Genomic DNA, 18,331 nt, shown 5'->3' on the forward strand with positions numbered 1-18,331 from the left:
TACATTTATGCATTTTTATCAGCCAAGAGATGACGCTCCAGCCTAAACTACTTGATCAATATTCTATCAACTGCCTATTTCGTTTTTGAAAGATTCATTTGTTGACAAACTCATAATCAGAATTAAATGAATACAGTAGACATACCTATCTAATGTCTTTCAATCTGAAAAAATAACCACAAATCACTTTTCCCAAAACTTTTCCTCAAAAGTTCCCCACAAAGATATATTAACGCCTTCCTCACTCTCATACGGTATCCAGGACTTATCTGCATGCTGTAGTCTGTCCCCAAATACGGGTTGTCCACCTTTTTCCTGGGCCTCCCTTGCTGAGACCCGCTTGTTGGTCTTCTCTGTTCCATCTTCTAGGCTGTGTACAGCAATGGCAGGGAGATGGCAGTCTGAGGGCCAAAAAAAGGGGCCTTTGTTCCATTGTTTTCTGTTGTACCAGGGAGAGAGTGAGTAGTGTGTGTGTGTGCGAGCGTGCGCGAGCGTGCGTGCACGTGGTGTTTTTATTTGTAAGGCTGTAATGAGTGAGTGTGCATTATCAGCCTGTGGCACCCCTTTCTCAAATGTAGGGAGTGTAGAGGTGTGTGTCCTCATAACAAGTGAGTGCTTTGTTTTCCTTGTCCTTTTCGATTACCCTTTCATGTTTTAATCATCAACTATATGGCTACAATGTAGACAAAACATTTCTTAACAGATGAAGTGTTCTCTGTGTTTGTTTTAATGAAATTTACATCATTTAAATCGATTAATGAGCAACATTTGATGAGTTATCATTTTGTAGATGATTTCTCTGTGTACAGTACAGAGTGATGAAGTGGTTTAATTTCTTTCCATTTTGGTTTCCACCACTAGAGAGCAGTCACACTTTGTGAAAAACATTGAAAGTTGGAGGAGTCAGCAAAGCAGTAGGGTTACCCAATCCCAGCAACAAAAGGTAAAATGGATAGGCTGGTCAAAGATTCAGTGGTGAAATTTCTGCCTGTTTTGGTGGGATGGAGTTTTGGCCTGCCTGCGGTAAAATAGTTTAAAGACCAATAAGAAAGAGAGTTCCAAACCTCTCAGCCAATAACAGCTAGTTTTCCGTTTTCCCCTCCCCACTCAGACCACTCCCAGACAGTTGCTCTTTGCTAAGAAGCTACTTTTGTTTCTTTTAGACCATTTACAATTAAAACAATCACAGTAAGGTACTTAATTGTTACCCATAAATTATTTGATATTGAGATAAAAATGGCTGCATTGGACCTTTAATTTACTGCAATGTAAGTTGGAAAGAATTGAGTCACCAGTCACAGATCAGTGTACTCCAAATGTTGGTGCTTAATAACATTACATTTTCTGTACTGTTATTTGTTTCACAGTACTAGGCTTCTGCAAATATTACTAATACATTCTTCCCATCTTTCACATTAATTAAGGGAGTGAGGCATGCACTGCAGATTTCTCCTGATGCCTATAATGGGATGACATCAACTTGGCTTTAGCCCACTTTTGAGGTATGTAAATGGCTGGCAAACTTTGAACTGTCCCTTTCTGATTAGAGTGTTGGAGGTGGTCTGCTGAGAATATGCTCTATCTGATCAGAAGCCTGGCTACTGTGTTGATAAGTTATTGAGCTTTGAGTAGGCCTAGTTGACCTCTGAACCAGCTGAGTTTCCCATTCAGATTGGCAGAGTGGAAAGGTCATAATCCAATTCTGTTTCCTCTTTTATGCATGGTATTTGTATTTGTATTTATTAGGGATCCCCATTAGCTGCTGACTCTTCCTGGGGCCCAAACACATCAAAGCACCCACATTACATATAAAACAACAGATAAAACAGTGAACTATGTTTGTTCTGAATGAGCTGAAGATAAAACAGTACATCATATAACATCCCTACACCACCACATGTCCACAACACAAAATGTTCAATACCACCATACACCAATATCACAATGTGTGCGTATGCATGTGTCTGTACCTTTGTGTGTGTCTCTTCACAGTCCCCGTTGTCCCTAAAGGTGTATTTTTACCTGCTTTTTAAATCTGATTCTACTGCTTACATCAGTTACCTGATATGGAATAGAGTTCCATGTAGTCATGGCTCTATGTAGTACTGTGTGCCTCCCATAGTCTGTTCTGGACTTGGGGACTGTGAAGGGACCTCTGGTGGCATGTCTTGTGGGGTACGCATGGGTGTCTGAGCTGTGTGCTAGAATTTTAAACAGACAGCTCGGTATATTCAACTTGTCAACACCTCTTACAAAAACAAGTAATGATGAAGTCAATCTCTCTTCCACTTTGAGCCATGAGAAATTGACATGCATGTCATAATGTTAGCTCTCTGTGTACTTTTAAGGGCCAGCCGTGCTGCCCCGTTCTGAGCCAACTGCAATTTTCCCAAGTCCCTCTTCGTGGCACCTGACCACCCTGCTGAACAGTAGTCAAGGTGTGACAAAACCAGGGCCTGTAGGACCTGCCTTGTTGATAGTGCTGTTAAGAAGGTACAGTAACACTTTATTATGGATAGACTTCTCCCCATTTTAGCTACTTTTGTATCAATATGTTTTGACCATGACAGTTTACAATCCAGGGTTACTCCAAGCAGTTTAGTCACCTCAACTTGCTCAATTTCCACATTATTCATTACGAGACGTAGTTGAGGTTTAGGGTTTAGTGAACGATTTGTCCCAAATACAATGCTTTTAGTTTTGGAAATATTTAGGACTAACTTATTCCATGCTATCCATTCCGAAACTAACTGCAGCTCTTTGTTGAGTGTTGCAGTCATTTCGGTCGCTGTTGTAGCTGACGTGTATAGTGTTGAGTCATCCGCATACATAGACACACTGGCCTTACTCAAAGCCAGTGACACTCAAAGCCAGTGGCGTTAGTAAAGATTGAAAAAAGCAAGGGGCCCAAACAGCTACCCTAGGGAATTCCTGATTCTACCTGGATTATGTTTTAGAGGCTTCCATTAAAGAACACGCTCTGTGTTCTGTTAGACAAGTAACTCTTTATCCACATTATAGCAGGGGGTGTAAAGCCATAAAACATACGTTTTTACAGTAACAGACTATGATCGATAATGTCAAAAGCTGCACTGAAGTCAAACAAGACAGCCCCCACAATCATTTTATCATCAATGTTTCTCAGTCAATCATTAGTCATTTGTATAAGTGCTGTGCTTGTTGAGTGTCCTTCCCTATAAGCGTGCTGAAAGTCTGTTGTCAATTTGTTTACTGTAAAATAGCATTGTATCTGGTCAAACACAATCTTTTCCAGAAGTTTACTAAGGGTTGGTAACAGGCTAATTGGTCAGCTATTTGAGCCAGTAAAGTTGCCTTTACTATTCTCAGGTAGCGGAATGACTTTTGCTTCTCTCCAGGCCTGAGGGCACACACTTTCTAGTAGGCTTAAATTGAACATGTGGCAAATAGGTGTGGCAATATGGTCCGCTATTATCCTCAGTAATTTTCCATCCAGATTGTCAGACCCCGGTGGCTTGTCATTGTTGATAGACAACAATAATTTGTTTACCTCTTCCACGCTGACTTTACAGAATTCAAAAGTATAATTCTTGTCTTTCATAATTTGGTCAGATATACTTGGATGTGTAGTGTCAGCATTTGTTTCTGGCATGGCATCCCTAAGTTTTCTTATCTTGCCAATGAAAAAGTCATTGAAGTAGTTGGCAATATCAGTGGGTTTTGTGATGAATGAGCCGAGTTGGCTTTTTCCCCCAAAATGTTATTAGTTACATGATTTCTTAATTGGCAGTAGTTTGCCAATCAGTTGTGCTGCCAGACTTATTTGCCATACCTTTTGTCTCATTCCTCTCAACCATACAATTTTTCACCCAAGGGGATTTAACAATCAATCAATCAAATCAATCAAATGTATATATAAAGCCCTAAAGCAAATTTCTGCAGCATTAGTAAAGATGTGATCAATACATGTTGATGATTTCATTCCTGTGCTGTTTGTAAATACCCTGGAAGGTTGACTGACAACCTGAACCAGGTTGCAGGCACTGGTTACAGTTTGACGTTGTTTTCTAGAGTGGGCAGCTTGATGAGAGCCAGTCAATATTTAAATCACACAGAAAATATACTTCTCTGTTGATATGACATACATTATCAAGCATTTCACACATATTGAATGATGAATATTGGTAAGTTAAATAATGACTCTCTGCATTACCTATAATGCAATTATTTTACTATTTCATGGGCCTAATGATTTCCATCTATTAAAATATTTATTTTAACTAATCCAATTTAGAGGTGAGAGGTTATGCAATTTTTGGAGAGCAAATGACTGTTTTCACCAGACCTGGGTTCAAATACTATTTCAGGAATTTCAACTACTTTTCAATACATTTCAAATCAAGCATTCAGATAATCTTTATTTGAAAATGTAGAAAATACTAAAATATTTTAACTCATGTATTGCCATGCTTTCAAATACAATTTGGTCAGCTTTTTTTTGCAAATAACTATTCAAATACTTAAATAAAAGTATTTGTTTTCGGCTGTGTATTTGAAAATACTCAAATACACAGAAAATAAAGTATTTCAATAACAAATACTCAAATACACATGTATTTGAACACAGGTCTGGTTGTCTCTTCTAATCTGTCCTTTCAATGACACTGTACTGGGTGTTTTCGCCTTTGGGAATCTGTTTTCAGTCTTTTACAAAGAACACACCCCCTCAGCTGAACTGATTGTTGTTTCTGAAGTGATCGATATGATTAATCATTGGCCTATTGCTACAAGTACATGCAACCTGGAAATGATTGGAAGAAATCAGGAGAAATATTTAATTAATAGTTTGATCTCATGAAAGTCAAACACAACCATATTATGTGTTGACTCTAATGTTTGAGGTTTAATGTAAACATGGATTCAAAGTTGTGATTGTTCATTTTACATTCTGTGTGGATTCTTTTTTTTTACTATGGAGCCTACTACGTTCAATACATGTACAGCCTATGTTATTTATGGCCTATGGTATTTATTTTGATTCTCCTAATTGTGATCATCAGTTCCAGATGTTTTAGGAGGTCGGGGAGTGCGAGTAGGCACTTCAAGAGCTGTTTTGAGTCTACACGTGTTCCACTAGAGGGGGGTTTAATCACAGAACATATCCATGACCGAGGGTATAACATCAGCTCTGCAAGCGGATGTAGCGAAGGTTCTCTCCATATAAAAGCTGGTCTAGATTCAAACGCTTCTCCTCCTCTGTGTACAGATCACAAATCCCTGGATAACAAGCCGAGACAGAAACATCAAAAAAGTAGAGAAGGACTGTTATTTAGCTTGGGAGGAACCACAATTAATTCCTGAAAGGGGTCTGATTTCGTGCCTTTGGAAAAAGGTAGGCTATTTCCATTTTCCACTCATTCATTGTCTCTAATTAGTTTTTTTTCTCTTATTTCAATGGTAGAACAATCTACTAAAGAAAAATATGAAACTTCGGATATTTTTATTGTCAGCATCAATTATAGACTTTGTTTTATAGCAAAAAGGTGTTTGTCGTAGCTTTTTATTGTAGGCTACTTCATTAGAAAACATGAACAAGGCTACTGTATCCTAGTCCTCGGGCACATTTGCAACCACGTTTTTTATTGTCATGTAAAATTGATTTACTCATTATGTGAAAAATACCTGATGATAGGCTACATTGAATCTTATGCAGGTTTATTTTAGTTATAAAAAAATATTACATTTTTCTCTGAAAGGAAACCTGAGAACACCGCAAGTCACGAATATTCTCAGTAACCCCATACATAGTGTTAGACAAAAGTAGGCCTATTAAACACTATCCCATATTTTATGACATTCTTTGTTGAGTTATCTCTGCGCACGTTACGAAGCAACATATCGCCACCAAACACGGTAATAATCAAGTTAGAAACAAGTTTTAGTTACTTTGTTTCAATGTACATTATGGGCTGTTGTAGGCTACACATCATGTGAAGCCCCGCAAAATAACATGGTATTTAATACGTCCGTTCATAATTTGTGAGAATTTATTTTGTTGTAATTTATATTGTCATATTACCTGCGCAGTCCACCTGGCTATTGTGTGAGGACAAAATACAGGGAGATAATTAAACTACACCGACTGTTCGTTGAAAGACTGCTAGAGGCGCTGATTGTAGCCTACTCATCCACTTATACCCATTTCCCATTTATTGGGTTCATGAAATGATTACGCTAACGTTACCTAGATATAAAGAATAATAACTGTTTTCGGTCATTTTTTTTATGAGACAATGAATGGACTTTAAGCTAGGACACACTAATGCAAAGAGGAGGGTTGTTTTGATATATATTTTGTTAACGGTATCTCATGCAAGTACCACCATTAAAGCTTGAACTTGTCAGATTTTTGCATGTGCCCGGTACATGATAACATACAGTTATTATGATACATTAAGAGATAAGTCGTAGGCCTAACAAGAATAACTTCATAAAGTCTTCATAAAGCCTTCATAAGCACCACATAAATGAGTCACATAAATGAGTCTATAAAGGGTTCATAACTGTGTGACATAACCACCAATGTCAAATGTGACATAACCCACTATGTAAAATATGACATAAACCTGTGCTTTATAATAAGCACCGCTTAATAAAAGCTTTATAAATCATATTAAATTGAGGCTTCACAAAGCATCTATAACCTTGTCATGCATGTTGGTAGAGCATTCGAACCCAGGATAGTGATAGCCCCAAAACCTTTGTGATTTTTTTATCAAAGACATCACATAATTAAATCTGTTGGTGAAATGATGATTAAATCATGGACTTAACATTTTTTTAAATTGGGATCTCGTTAAAAAACTTCAAATGTAGTGCCCCAAGTGCATATGCTAAATGACTATTTAAATCACATTCAAAAAACAATCCTGTGCTTTTTAGGGACCATCAGTGATCAAAGAACCACACAGTGGACTTGGTGCACTGACGGAAGCACTAAAAGCCTGTAAATATGTGCATGTATGAACGTCCCCGCCACCCCTCCTCAGTCTGCCTGGGAACACGTTGTAGAAGAAGTTCCCATATGAGGAGGACATATTGGAGAGATGTGATCTAGTAAGCTCCAGATAGATAAGTGACCCTTGACCTTGTACCTTTGAGCTGTGTGCTGGCTGGCTGGACTTGCTGGTGTCTTTTTACCACACGTCACCACTGCCTGTGTGTCATTTCAGTTGAGAGAGCTAGAGCCAAGGGAAGCTTGCACGTAAGAGGTCCAGAGTAGAGATGTCCATCTCAACTCAGCTGGGCTTGCTGTTGTGGAAGAACTTTACCTACAGAAGAAGGCAAACGGTAAGCAGTCCATCTTTATATCAGATTGTGTAAAGTGTAGAAGTCCTTGGTAAGGAATTGGGACTTTTTTCCTGTGGCTTTGTTTGATTGGAAACTTAAATGAATAAGTTAGTGAAATAGAATGTATAATTATGTTCTTCTTGTTATAATGTTTACAGTATATTCAAAACATGTTGGAATGACTGTATTATTACTGTATTATTGTCATGTATTAAGAAGAATATACCGGGTCTACAGTTCCGAACTGTTTTGGATGGGAAGCATGCGTTTGTCTTAAGGCTGGTCTGATGCCGAATAAGAAAGGAAATGATTGCTTACTTCACACATTTTACTGCAAAATGAAGTTAAATGACCAGTTACGTTGCATGTATGTTTCTGTACGTAATATGTGATGGTTGTACTGTATGTGTGTCTATAGTTTTGTTCATGTTGTGTTAGTGTATGTAAGTTGTTTTGTCTGAAACTTTGTTCCCCCTGCTGCTGTCGGACCAGGTTTCTCTCGAAAAAGTGATTTTATCTCAGTGAGAAAAACCTGTATAGATAAAGGTAAAAAAAAAAAATGTAATTCACAACTCCCCAACCCTGCCACAGGGACAGCGCTTTAACTTAGCATCGTTAGCTTTAATTGCTACTACAGCTTGTCTGTACTAGTCTTTCCACATGTCTTAGAATCCTGCCTCTAGATGGCTTTACATGTGCTGGAGTAGCATCTCTCTCTGTCTCCTAATTCAATCAGCATACACCTGATAACCCTTAAACAGAGTTGACTTCACTGTTGCTGGATGTGGATGTGTAGCATTGGCTATTTTGAAGTCAGGGTTGGTTGCATTGATAGCTTTGCATCTATTATGAATGAGTTACAAATAAAAGCCATCTTAAGAGAGCTACATCCTGCCTGCGTATGGCGTTGATGCAGACATATTATATGTTGTAGTGAGGGAGCCAATTTGAATGCCAGCTTTTAAGAGCTCCAGACTATTAGCAGACAAGCTAGGCCTACGTTAATAAAGAGGGGAGGAGGGGGAGGAGTAATGGTTTCCATAGGCCATGCTCCTTAATGAAAATGCTGACTGGCTTTCTTCTCTTGTTTGTGTTTTCTCTCTAGCTCCAACTGCTGATTGAGATAGTATGGCCCCTGTTGATCTTCTTCATTTTGATATCAGTGAGACTGAACTACCCTCCGTACGAACAACATGAGTGTAAGTATGATTCACCTCCCTGTCCTTTTCATTGTTTAAGCACACACTTCTTCACAAGACACTCAACTGGTTGGTTAACGCCTCCTGCTGTTTTGGCCACAGAGACATTTGGATTTGAAATCTGGGGATGAACTCTGTTGCCTTTTAATAATTGTACACTGTACACTGTACAGGCCAAAGATGCTACAGTATACAAGCTAGCAATATCATGCACTGACATTCCACAATGCCATGTGCAGGCATTTATGCTGGCCACTCGAGTAAACACACTCAGGCGAAAAAAGGAAATACATAATTTTTCACATACCAACAGCAGCCTAACCGTGTTGATTTTTATGGTGGGGCCTTTATCTGGTGTGGATATTTTATGACTGGGTTTTTATCTAAAGCCTTATATGATTTCTGCCTACTGGGCATACAACCAGGGGCGGAATGGCCTCTTAGAAAATGCCAGATGGGTTGAACAATTTTTTTGTTACAAACACAAAAATAGAAGGTGACATGGATGGCGTGCCGCCAGCCTGTGAAAAATTATGTGGGCCTGCTAAGATTGTTTTTAAAGATTTTTGCGCAATTTCTCTTTTATATTTATCTATAATGAGCTTTTGGCTGATCAGTGGGCAACGGCCGGCCCCCCTACCAAGATGGACCAGCCCGAGTTTCTGCGCTGAGGTCACGCAAACTTACATTCAAAGTCAAACGGCATCAGCAAAGAGACCTGCTCTGACTCCGTCATCAGCCAAGATCAATGATCGTAAAAAACGGAAAGTGTGCCTATAGATATAGAAGAGCACATTCTCACTCAAAACGTTCCTATTTTTTGTGTGGCTCAAACCATAATTAGGTCAAACAGTAAAGTGCATTATCCTCATGATTCCTGTAATGAAAGTGTCTACCCTGCCCTTGTGCCTGTTTCGCTAGGGTATGCTGCTGTGATAAGCGAACCACTCTCCTCTCCCCCTGTGCTCTTGAGAGAAAAAATGTGTTCTGATTGTATAATGTTTAAAAATGAAATTGCGGGGAATTCACACCTTTAAAGCTTCATCCCTTTGTCCCTGTCAAAGAGAGGAGGGTCTCAGCTTTCTGAAGGTACACTAATTATTTCTCAACTCTCAATATTCCGCTTAATAGCAATTATTTTACAACCAAGATATTTGATATGGCTTTGAGATATGGAGCGGCATGTGCTGTAAATGCTCCCCGGACATTGCGAGGTCATAGGCCTATAGGTCTCATGGGTAGTAGCCTAAAGCTGCAAAGTTTGTTTTAGGACATTACATCTAATTGTCAACCCAAAATTCATGTCAATCACTGGATTAGGTTGCACATCTAAAATATCTTGAGTCATGCCTTCCTGCTTGGACTTGTTGGATGAAACAACTTATCTCTTGAATACCTCAGTAGTCTACTTCTTAATAAAGCACAACGAAGGACTTAATAAGATGATTACTCGTGATTTGGGTCCGACCAAATCATCAAATCATGGACTAGTGCCAACAACTGTAAAAGCTAGAGGGACTAGTGACACTAGGGGAAAATGTTTGTTTCCGGAACCTTGTAGTAATTCATACTTAGGGTAGTTGTTGATTCAGGGGAACACATACACTGTATGACGGGCACTAATTGGCAATATAGCCTAAAGGCTGGTTTACTGTCAGCCTAGTAACATTTCTATAGACAATTGTTGTAGCGACATCATGAACATTCTACTGTCGTCCGACATCAAACTTGTAGTTGTCGTTATGAAAAAGTACACAAAACGACAGCCTCTGCAGTAGCCCGGTGTATATATATTTAAACACACTGTGAGTACAAAACATTATGAACACCTGCTCTTTCCATGACATAGACTGACCAGGTGAAAGCTATGATCCCTTATTGATGTTACTTGTTAAATCCACTTCAATCAATGTAGATGAAGGGGAGGGCAAGACAAAAGATTTAAGTGCCTTTGAATGGGGTAAAGTAGTAGGTGCCAAGCGCTGTGTTTTTCATGCTCAACGGTTTCCTGTGTGTATCAACAATGGTCCACCACCCAAAGGACATCCAGCCAACTTGACACAACTGTGGGAAGCATTGGAGTCAACATGGGCCAGCATCCGACACCTTGTCGAGTCCATGCCCCGATGAATTGAGGCTGTTCTGAATGCAAAAGAGTGGTGGGGGGCTATTTGATCATTTGTTTAAGACAAATGGGCCTATTTGATCAGTCAAAACGGTACAGATATGTTTAACATTTTCTATTTTATTTGACAGTTTATTCGTGAGGTGGCTCATGATGGCGGTGGACATATTTGTGGTTTTAGGGGGGGGTTCAGAGTTTGACACCTTTATTGTCGCTCTATTCTCATGATCAGCTTTCTATATGTGAAAGCTGATGAAGGTCGCAAGGCCTAGGTAGACTATTTGGCACGAGTATGGGGAAAATGTACGTAATGGACATGCACTGGCTGAACCAAGCATCTTTTCACCAGAATGAGATAACCAGTAGACGTTCTGATATGCTAGAGAAACCTTGGGTTACCGTTAATTATATCTCTGGGGGGGACTTCACAGAACAGGATCAATAAATTTGCCAGCTACCTCCCCTATGCTAAAGAAGCTTATTTTTATTAGTATGGGACTCGATACTCTGCATTCATTATGAGACACAAAATAAAGTGTTACAGCTATGTGTTTAACAAAGTCAAACTGGTGGACATATTGATCCTACTTTGTGTAGAGTCTACAAACGTGCTTTAGGATATAGTTGTGGAGGACAAAGCATTTATACAGCCACTAATAACTATTATCAATGGGATGAACACATCTCCTGAGAAATCTTTGTCTACAACAGAATATCCAATTTCTTTCATTCCCGGAAGCCTGTGCTTTTTCCATCTGCCAGAAAATAGAAGCATTAGCTGATAAATTGCTTTCAATTCCACCTAAAGTCTTGGTTCGGCACAAGGCAGAGGCATACTTTCTTTGAATCATACATCACGTGGGTCTGTGTATGTTCTAACTGCTCAAACACCAGATAGGAAAGACATGTTCTTCCTTGCACAGGGCCTGGCTAACCTATTGCTTTTGGGTAAGGATGTAAACCACAAAAAAATAAAAGGATTTAAAAAAAACTAACATGACAGAGCGATAAGTCACCAAATACGCAATGCTCTTTTTGAATATTTAAAATCGTTTATGTTGAATGTGGTGATAGTTTGAAAACTGCCCAGCTAAATGCCATTTAGGATTCAGATTTATCACCCACTAGTTAATTAACTCATAAAACTGTGTAGGCTGTTGACGATCACTATGCAAGATAGCCACCCTGAATCTGCTAAGCACCTAGCAACTTGGGGTTATCTCTTATCTCTGCTTTCCTTTGCAGTGGGACAGTTGGCAGTCTTAAGGTTTACTGATAACACACGTAGCTTTTTTGACCCATCACACAAATAACTGCTTGCCTCTCGGGGAGGGAGAGACGGCACCTTGGGGGGCAAAGGTCGTACATTTTACTTAGGCAATCACTCCCTCACGTCAATAAGGTCTGTAGCTGCTGAGTGAAACACTTAGGATGGGACAAGACGTGGTTAGCTGATGCTAGCTCATCCGCTGCTGGCCCGATAAGGCAATCTGAGAACACACATCAACTATCTGTGCTCATCTAGGTGTACCTGCATTTTGCCTAGACAAAAATTTTGGAGCTCTGTACGTGATGTTCAAAGACCACTCTAAGTAGATCCAGCAGGTTGATGTAGAAGCCTTTTAAGTGTCTCAGTATCAGTTCAAATGTGGCTGGATTACCCTGTGTTCTCTCCTGTCCACTCTCTGTTGATAGTGGGTGAATAGACTGAATATAAACCTGGAATTGAATACTTTGAAAGTCTTATTTTACATTCATAGATGCAGTTGAATGTGGTGTAAACATTATTACATTTCAACATATACCAAGTTGACTCTTTCTTCCTGGATCTCTTCCTCTGCTCTCCCGCGTCCTCTCTCTGTGTGTCTTATGAATATACTGTACATTGACCAGTGGTGTAGTAGAGTAAAATGTTTTGCCCAACAGTTTACCCACCTTTTGCATTGAAAAAAATAAGTAGCATTACTTTTTTCACCACTACATAACTGACAGTGACGTTACTGATAGTATCCCTACCTGTGTCTCCGTCAGGTCATTTCCCCAACAAGGCCATGCCCTCGGCAGGCACCCTGCCGTGGATCCAAGGCATCATCTGCAACGCCAACAACCCCTGCTTCCGCAACCCCACTCCTGGAGAGTCCCCTGGGGTCGTGGGCAACTTCAATGAGTCCATGTGAGTCCCACCCCAAGCTGCAGCTCTAAATCGGATGGTTTCCCTTTAATAAGATATGAAAATATTAATACACTTTATTTTGTACATGGCTCGTTTCATTAGATTAATAACATCCAAATAAAGAAAATGGTATCTTAAATGTTTCTTGAAAATATCCTATTTATAACTTGATTTGAACCAATTCAATTGTATTCTCTGTTAATCTGTTTCACTGTGGATGTCTGTAGAATCTCTCGTTTGTTCTCGGATGCCAAGAAAATCCTGCTGTACAGTCAGAATGACCGGAATCTGGACGGCTTTAAAGACCTTATCCAGGCCCTGAAGACCCTACAGGCCAACACCAAAGGTAAGACGCACCACCATAGAGTGCCACAGTATGAGTTAATACCCATAAAACAGGGAAATGGTTCCAATCGTTTCTCCACCATTAATTTTCTAATGTTAGCTAAACATATACTGAACAAAAATATAAATGCAACAATTTCAAAGATTTTACAGAGTTACAGTTCATAGAAGGAAATCAGTCAGTTGAAATAGATGTATTAGGCCTTAATCTATGGATTTCACATGACTGGGTAGGCCAACCCACTTGGGAGCCAGGTCCACCCACTGGGAAGCCAGACCCAGCCAATCAGCATGAGTTTTTCCCCAGAAAGGGCTTTATTACGGACAGAAATACTCCTGAGGATCCCCCTCCTGAGACGATCCCGCAGGTGAAGAAACCAGATGTGTAGGTCCTGGACTGGCGTGGCTACACGTGGTCTGCGGTTGTGAGGCCGGTTGGATATACTGCCAAATTCTCTAAAACAACTTTGGAGGCAGCTTATGGTAGAGAAATTAACATTCAATTCTCTGGCAACAGCTCTGTTGGACATTCCTGCAGTCAGCACGCCAATTGCACACTCCCTCAAAACATCTGTGGCATTGTGTTGTGTGCCAAAACGGCACATTTTAGAGTGGGGTTTTATTGTCCCGAGCACAAGGTGCACCTGTGTAATGATCATGCTGTTTAATCAGCTTCTTGATATGCCACACCTGTCAGGTGGATGGATTATTTTAGCAAAGGAGAAATGCTCACTAATAGGGATGTAGACAAATTTGTGCACAAAATCTGCGAGAAATAAGCTTATTGTGTGCAAATGGAAAATTGTAAGGATTTTTTTATTTCAGCTCAAGAAAAATGGGACCAACACTTTACATGTTGCGTTTATATTTTTGTTCAATTAGGTAATTCATAAATTGGCTAGATTTCTTTAAATGGACAATTCTGTGAACACAGAATTGACACAATGCTTGTTAGCAAAGAAGATGACAAGCAGGAGCTTGCAGGGATTTGTAGTTTCGGATGATGTCTACTTTGATGCTAATTAGCATTTTCAAATCGGAGAGTAAATACAGCCTAATATATTGATTAAAGTCACCATGTCTGAGTGAGATTTACATGGTTATCAAAACGTCACGCCAGGATAAGGCGACAAGAAACATAGCCCTTATTTTAAGTGTTTCTAAAATCCCCTATGGGAAAAATGAATGGTGGAAAATGATTGTAACCATTTCCCTGTTTGACCGCTAGGTTTAATGGGTATTATGACACCTCCACTGTGAGACTCTATATAAGCCATGTGTCAATGCAATAGTTCAGAGGTCAATGAAACCAACTTATTAGAGACTACACACACTACTACATTCACAAGAAACACCAGGGGCCAATTCATTTGAGGGGAACGTTCAGAAACTCACTGCTTAGAATAGACAGTAGTTTCGCTGAAGCTGAATCAAGAGTCATTCCAGGTCTACGTAGTGCATTTCTGTTTGCCGTGCCCTGAACTTTCCGCCCCATTGATCTGGCCCCCGAGAGTTATGCCCACTTCTGGCAGAAAAAAATAGGGTTAACACTAATTCCCTTACACTGTGCTGACTCACAGCGGGACTCCCATCCCCTTTTGTCCTGCTCCAACCTGTCTTCTGGGTGATCCTCCTGTGCCTGTGAATAACTGTGGATGGATAGATTATGCCACTTCAATTTCACACTCAGATTTCTTCTATAATTACATTCCGTTATGAGCGTTTAGATGAGTTTGTGTTTAGAGTGGCAGTGGTGGCGTGATATGAGAGGCCGTGGGTGGATGAAAGCCGGCAGAGCCTCTCCCCACTGGCAGGTTGTGGCAGGCCATGGGGTGGGCTGATTTTTGGGCACATGGCTTGAAGGTATTCTCATATGTCATTCATGATAGGACAGATTTTCCCTACTCCCTTACTTGCTGTATGCGGGGTAAGTAGTGTGAGATTCCTGTAAAGACTGTGAGATACTCAATAGGACTGTGCCTTCTTAGCCATGTGACCTTATATTACATTAGCTTGGGTAATGGACTTTATAAAAGGATAAGCCTTTCACGGGAGTAGAACAACATACAGACGAGACTTCAATCTCAAGGCAAATACAGTACTACTGTAATGCATGATGTATTTGCTGTGTCCGTGGTATATGAAATATTCACTTTGGCTGATGGTAGAAAAATCTCTCCTGAGGTGTAATTAGGCATAAGTGTAGGTGCCTCAAACAGCTAAAACATTCAAATGAGCCAAACAGATGTGAAATCCGATTTGAGCCTTTGCTCATGGCAATAGAGGTGAAAGATGTGCTAGGTCTCTCTCTAATGACTAGTGGCCAACTGTTTTAACATACTTCCATTCATTTATTAGATATTGCTAATCAATTCCTGGTTCAGTCTCCGACCTATTTACTAGTCTAAGCATGATATTGATAAACCTGTCTTGTAGGTGAAGCAAATAGAGTTTAATGGGACCGTGGGAGGTATTTTAATCACGACTCGGTTTATTACTCCTCCATATATAAGTATGAACAGGGATGACGTAATATCTCTTCACCAGTGGTGGTTGATTACGTTCATTCTGGCTCCTGAGTTCACAGTGCATTCGAAAAGTATTCAGACCCCATCACTTTTTCCACAGTTTGTTACGTTCCAGCCTTGTTCTAAAATAATACCCCGTAATGACAAAGCAAAAACAGGTTTTTAGAAATGTTATCAAAATAAATAAAAAACACCAGTGGTGGTTAATTTCGGTCATTCTGGCTCCTGAGGTCACAGTGCACTGACGATATGCCCTTTAGTACAGTCACAGGTGTAAAGCGTCTGTGTATAGCTGGTGAGATGAGTCAGGCACAGGACAGCAGATATGAGTAATGAAAGCAATTTTACTCAATAATATCACAATACACGTTGTATAAATACAAGGCCACAAATACGAACTGCAATACAATAAACAATTACTCACAAACAAACATGGGGGAACAGAGGGTTAAATAATGAACAAGTAATTGGGGAATTGAAACCAGGTGTGTAAGACAAAGACAAAATAAATGGAAAATGAAAAGTGGATTGGCGATGGCTAGAAGGCCGGTGACGTCGACCGACGAACGAACAAGGAGAGGGACCGACTTCGGCGGACAGTACCCCCCCCCCCCCCCCCCCCTTGACGCCGACACCGACCTCGGAGACGACCCGTTGGACGAGGCGCAGGGCGATCCGGATGGAGACGGTGGAACTCCCGCAGCAACGAAGGGTCCAAGACGTCCTCCACTGGTACCCAGCATCTCTCCTCCGGACTGTACCCCTCTCACTCCACGAGGTACTGAAGGCCCCTCGCCCGACGCCTCAAGTCCAGGATGGCTCGATCAGCATACGCCGGGGCCCCCTCGATGTCCAGAGGGGGAGGAGGAACCTCCCGCACCTCAGACTCCTGGAGTGGACCAGCCACCACTGGCCTGAGGAGAGAGACATGGAATGAGGGATTAATACGGTAATCTGGGGGAAGCTGTAACCTGTAGCATACCTCGTTCAGTCTCCTCAGGACTTTGAATGGCCCCACAAACCGCGGACCCAGCTTCCGGCAGGGCAGGCGGAGGGGCAGGTTTTGGGTCGAGAGCCAGACCCGGCCTCACTGCGGTGGCGGTCGGCGCTCGCCTTCTGCCGCCTCATGGCCCGTTGCAGGTGCACATGGGCGGCGTCCCAGGTCTCTTCCGAGTGCTTAAACCATTCGTCCACCGCAGGAGCTTCGATCTGGCTCTGATGCCAAGGTGCCAGAACCAGCTGATACCCCAGTACGCACTAGAAGGGAGAAAGGTTAGTGGAGGAGTGGCAGAGTGAGTTTTGGGCCATCTCTGCCCAGGGGATGAACGCTGCCCACTCCCCCGGCCGGTCCTGGCAATATGACAGCAGAAACCTACCCACATCCTGGTTTACTCTCTCCACCTACCGTTACTCTCGGGGTGAAAACATGAGGTGAGGCTGACTGAGACCCCCAGACATTCCATGAACGCTCTCCAGACGTGAACTGGGGACCCCAATCAGAAACTATGTCCTCAGGCACCCTGTAGTGCCAGAAGACGTGAGTGAACAGGGCCTCCGCAGTCTGTAGGGCCGTATGGAGACCGGGCAAAGGGAGGAGACAGTAGGACTGAGAAAACCGATCCACAACGATCAGGATCGTGGTGTTGCCCTGTGAGGGAGGAAGATCCGTCAGGAAGTCCACCGACAGGTGCGACCACGGCCGTTGTGGAACGGGTAGGGATTGTAACTTCCCTCTGGGCAAGTGCCTGGGAGCCTTGCACTGGGCGCACACCAAGCAGGAGGAAACATAAACCCTCACGTCCTTGGCCAAGGTGGACCACCAGTACTTCCCACTAAGGCAACGCACCGTCCGACCAATGCCAGGGTGACCAGAGGAAGGTGACGTGTGGGCCCAATAGATCAAACGGAACGTACAGGCGCCCAGCTGGACACTGGGGGCAGGGTGGGCTCTGTGCGTAACGCCTGCTCGATGTCCGCGTCCAGCTCCCACACCACCGGTGCCACCAGGCAAGAGGCCGGAAGTATGGTAGTGTGATCCATGGACCGCACTTCTGTGTCATACATCCGGGACAGTGCGTCTGCCTTAGTGTTCTGGGAACCTGGTCCGTAGGACAGAGTGAAAACAAAACGGGTAAAGAACATGGCCCACCTTGCCTGGCGAGGGTTCAGTCTCCTCGCCGCCCGGATGTATTCCAGATTGCGGTGGTCAGTCCAGATGAGAAAAGGGTGTTTAGCCCCCTCAAGCCAATGTCTCCACGTCTTCAGAGCCTTGACAACAGCCAACAGCTCCCGGTCCCCCACATCATAGTTTCAGGCTGAGCTTCTTCAAAAAGAAAGCACAGGTGCGGAGCTTTGGTGGCGTGCCCGAGCGCTGAGAGAGCACGGCTCCTTTCCCAGCCTCGGACGCGTCCACCTCCACTATGAACTTCAAAGAGGGATCCGGAGGAGCCAGCACGGGAGCCGCGGTCAACAGAGCCTTCAGGTGACCAAAAGCCCTGTCTGCCTCAGCCGACCACTGCAGCCGCACCGATCCCCCCTTCAGCAGTGAGGTAATGGGAGCCACTACCTGACCAAAACCCAGGATAAACCTCCGGTAGTAGTTGTCAAACCCTGCATTGACTCGATCGCACTG

General features: G+C 42.1%; 1 protein-coding gene across 2 annotated transcripts in view; it reads left to right on the plus strand.

Moving 5' to 3' along the window:
- Positions 1-5,210: 5,210 nt before the first annotated feature.
- Positions 5,211-18,331, plus strand: part of LOC106611642 (phospholipid-transporting ATPase ABCA1) — a 47,216-nt gene continuing 34,095 nt past the window's right edge. The window contains exons 1-6 of one of the 2 annotated variants that reach the window (XM_014212064.3): positions 5,219-5,371; positions 6,922-7,095; positions 7,212-7,329; positions 8,435-8,528; positions 12,685-12,826; positions 13,054-13,172. In XM_014212064.3, coding sequence (XP_014067539.1) covers positions 7,264-7,329; positions 8,435-8,528; positions 12,685-12,826; positions 13,054-13,172 — 421 coding nt within the window. In that variant the 5' untranslated portion in view covers positions 5,219-5,371; positions 6,922-7,095; positions 7,212-7,263. Of the gene's footprint in view, positions 5,372-6,921; positions 7,096-7,211; positions 7,330-8,434; positions 8,529-12,684; positions 12,827-13,053; positions 13,173-18,331 lie in introns of both variants that reach the window. The other variant, XM_014212065.3, reaches the window with a different exon arrangement.

The sequence above is a fragment of the Salmo salar genome, chromosome 09 (assembly GCF_965601325.2).
Source record: "Salmo salar chromosome 09, fSalSal1, whole genome shotgun sequence".
Lineage (NCBI taxonomy): Eukaryota > Metazoa > Chordata > Actinopteri > Salmoniformes > Salmonidae > Salmo > Salmo salar.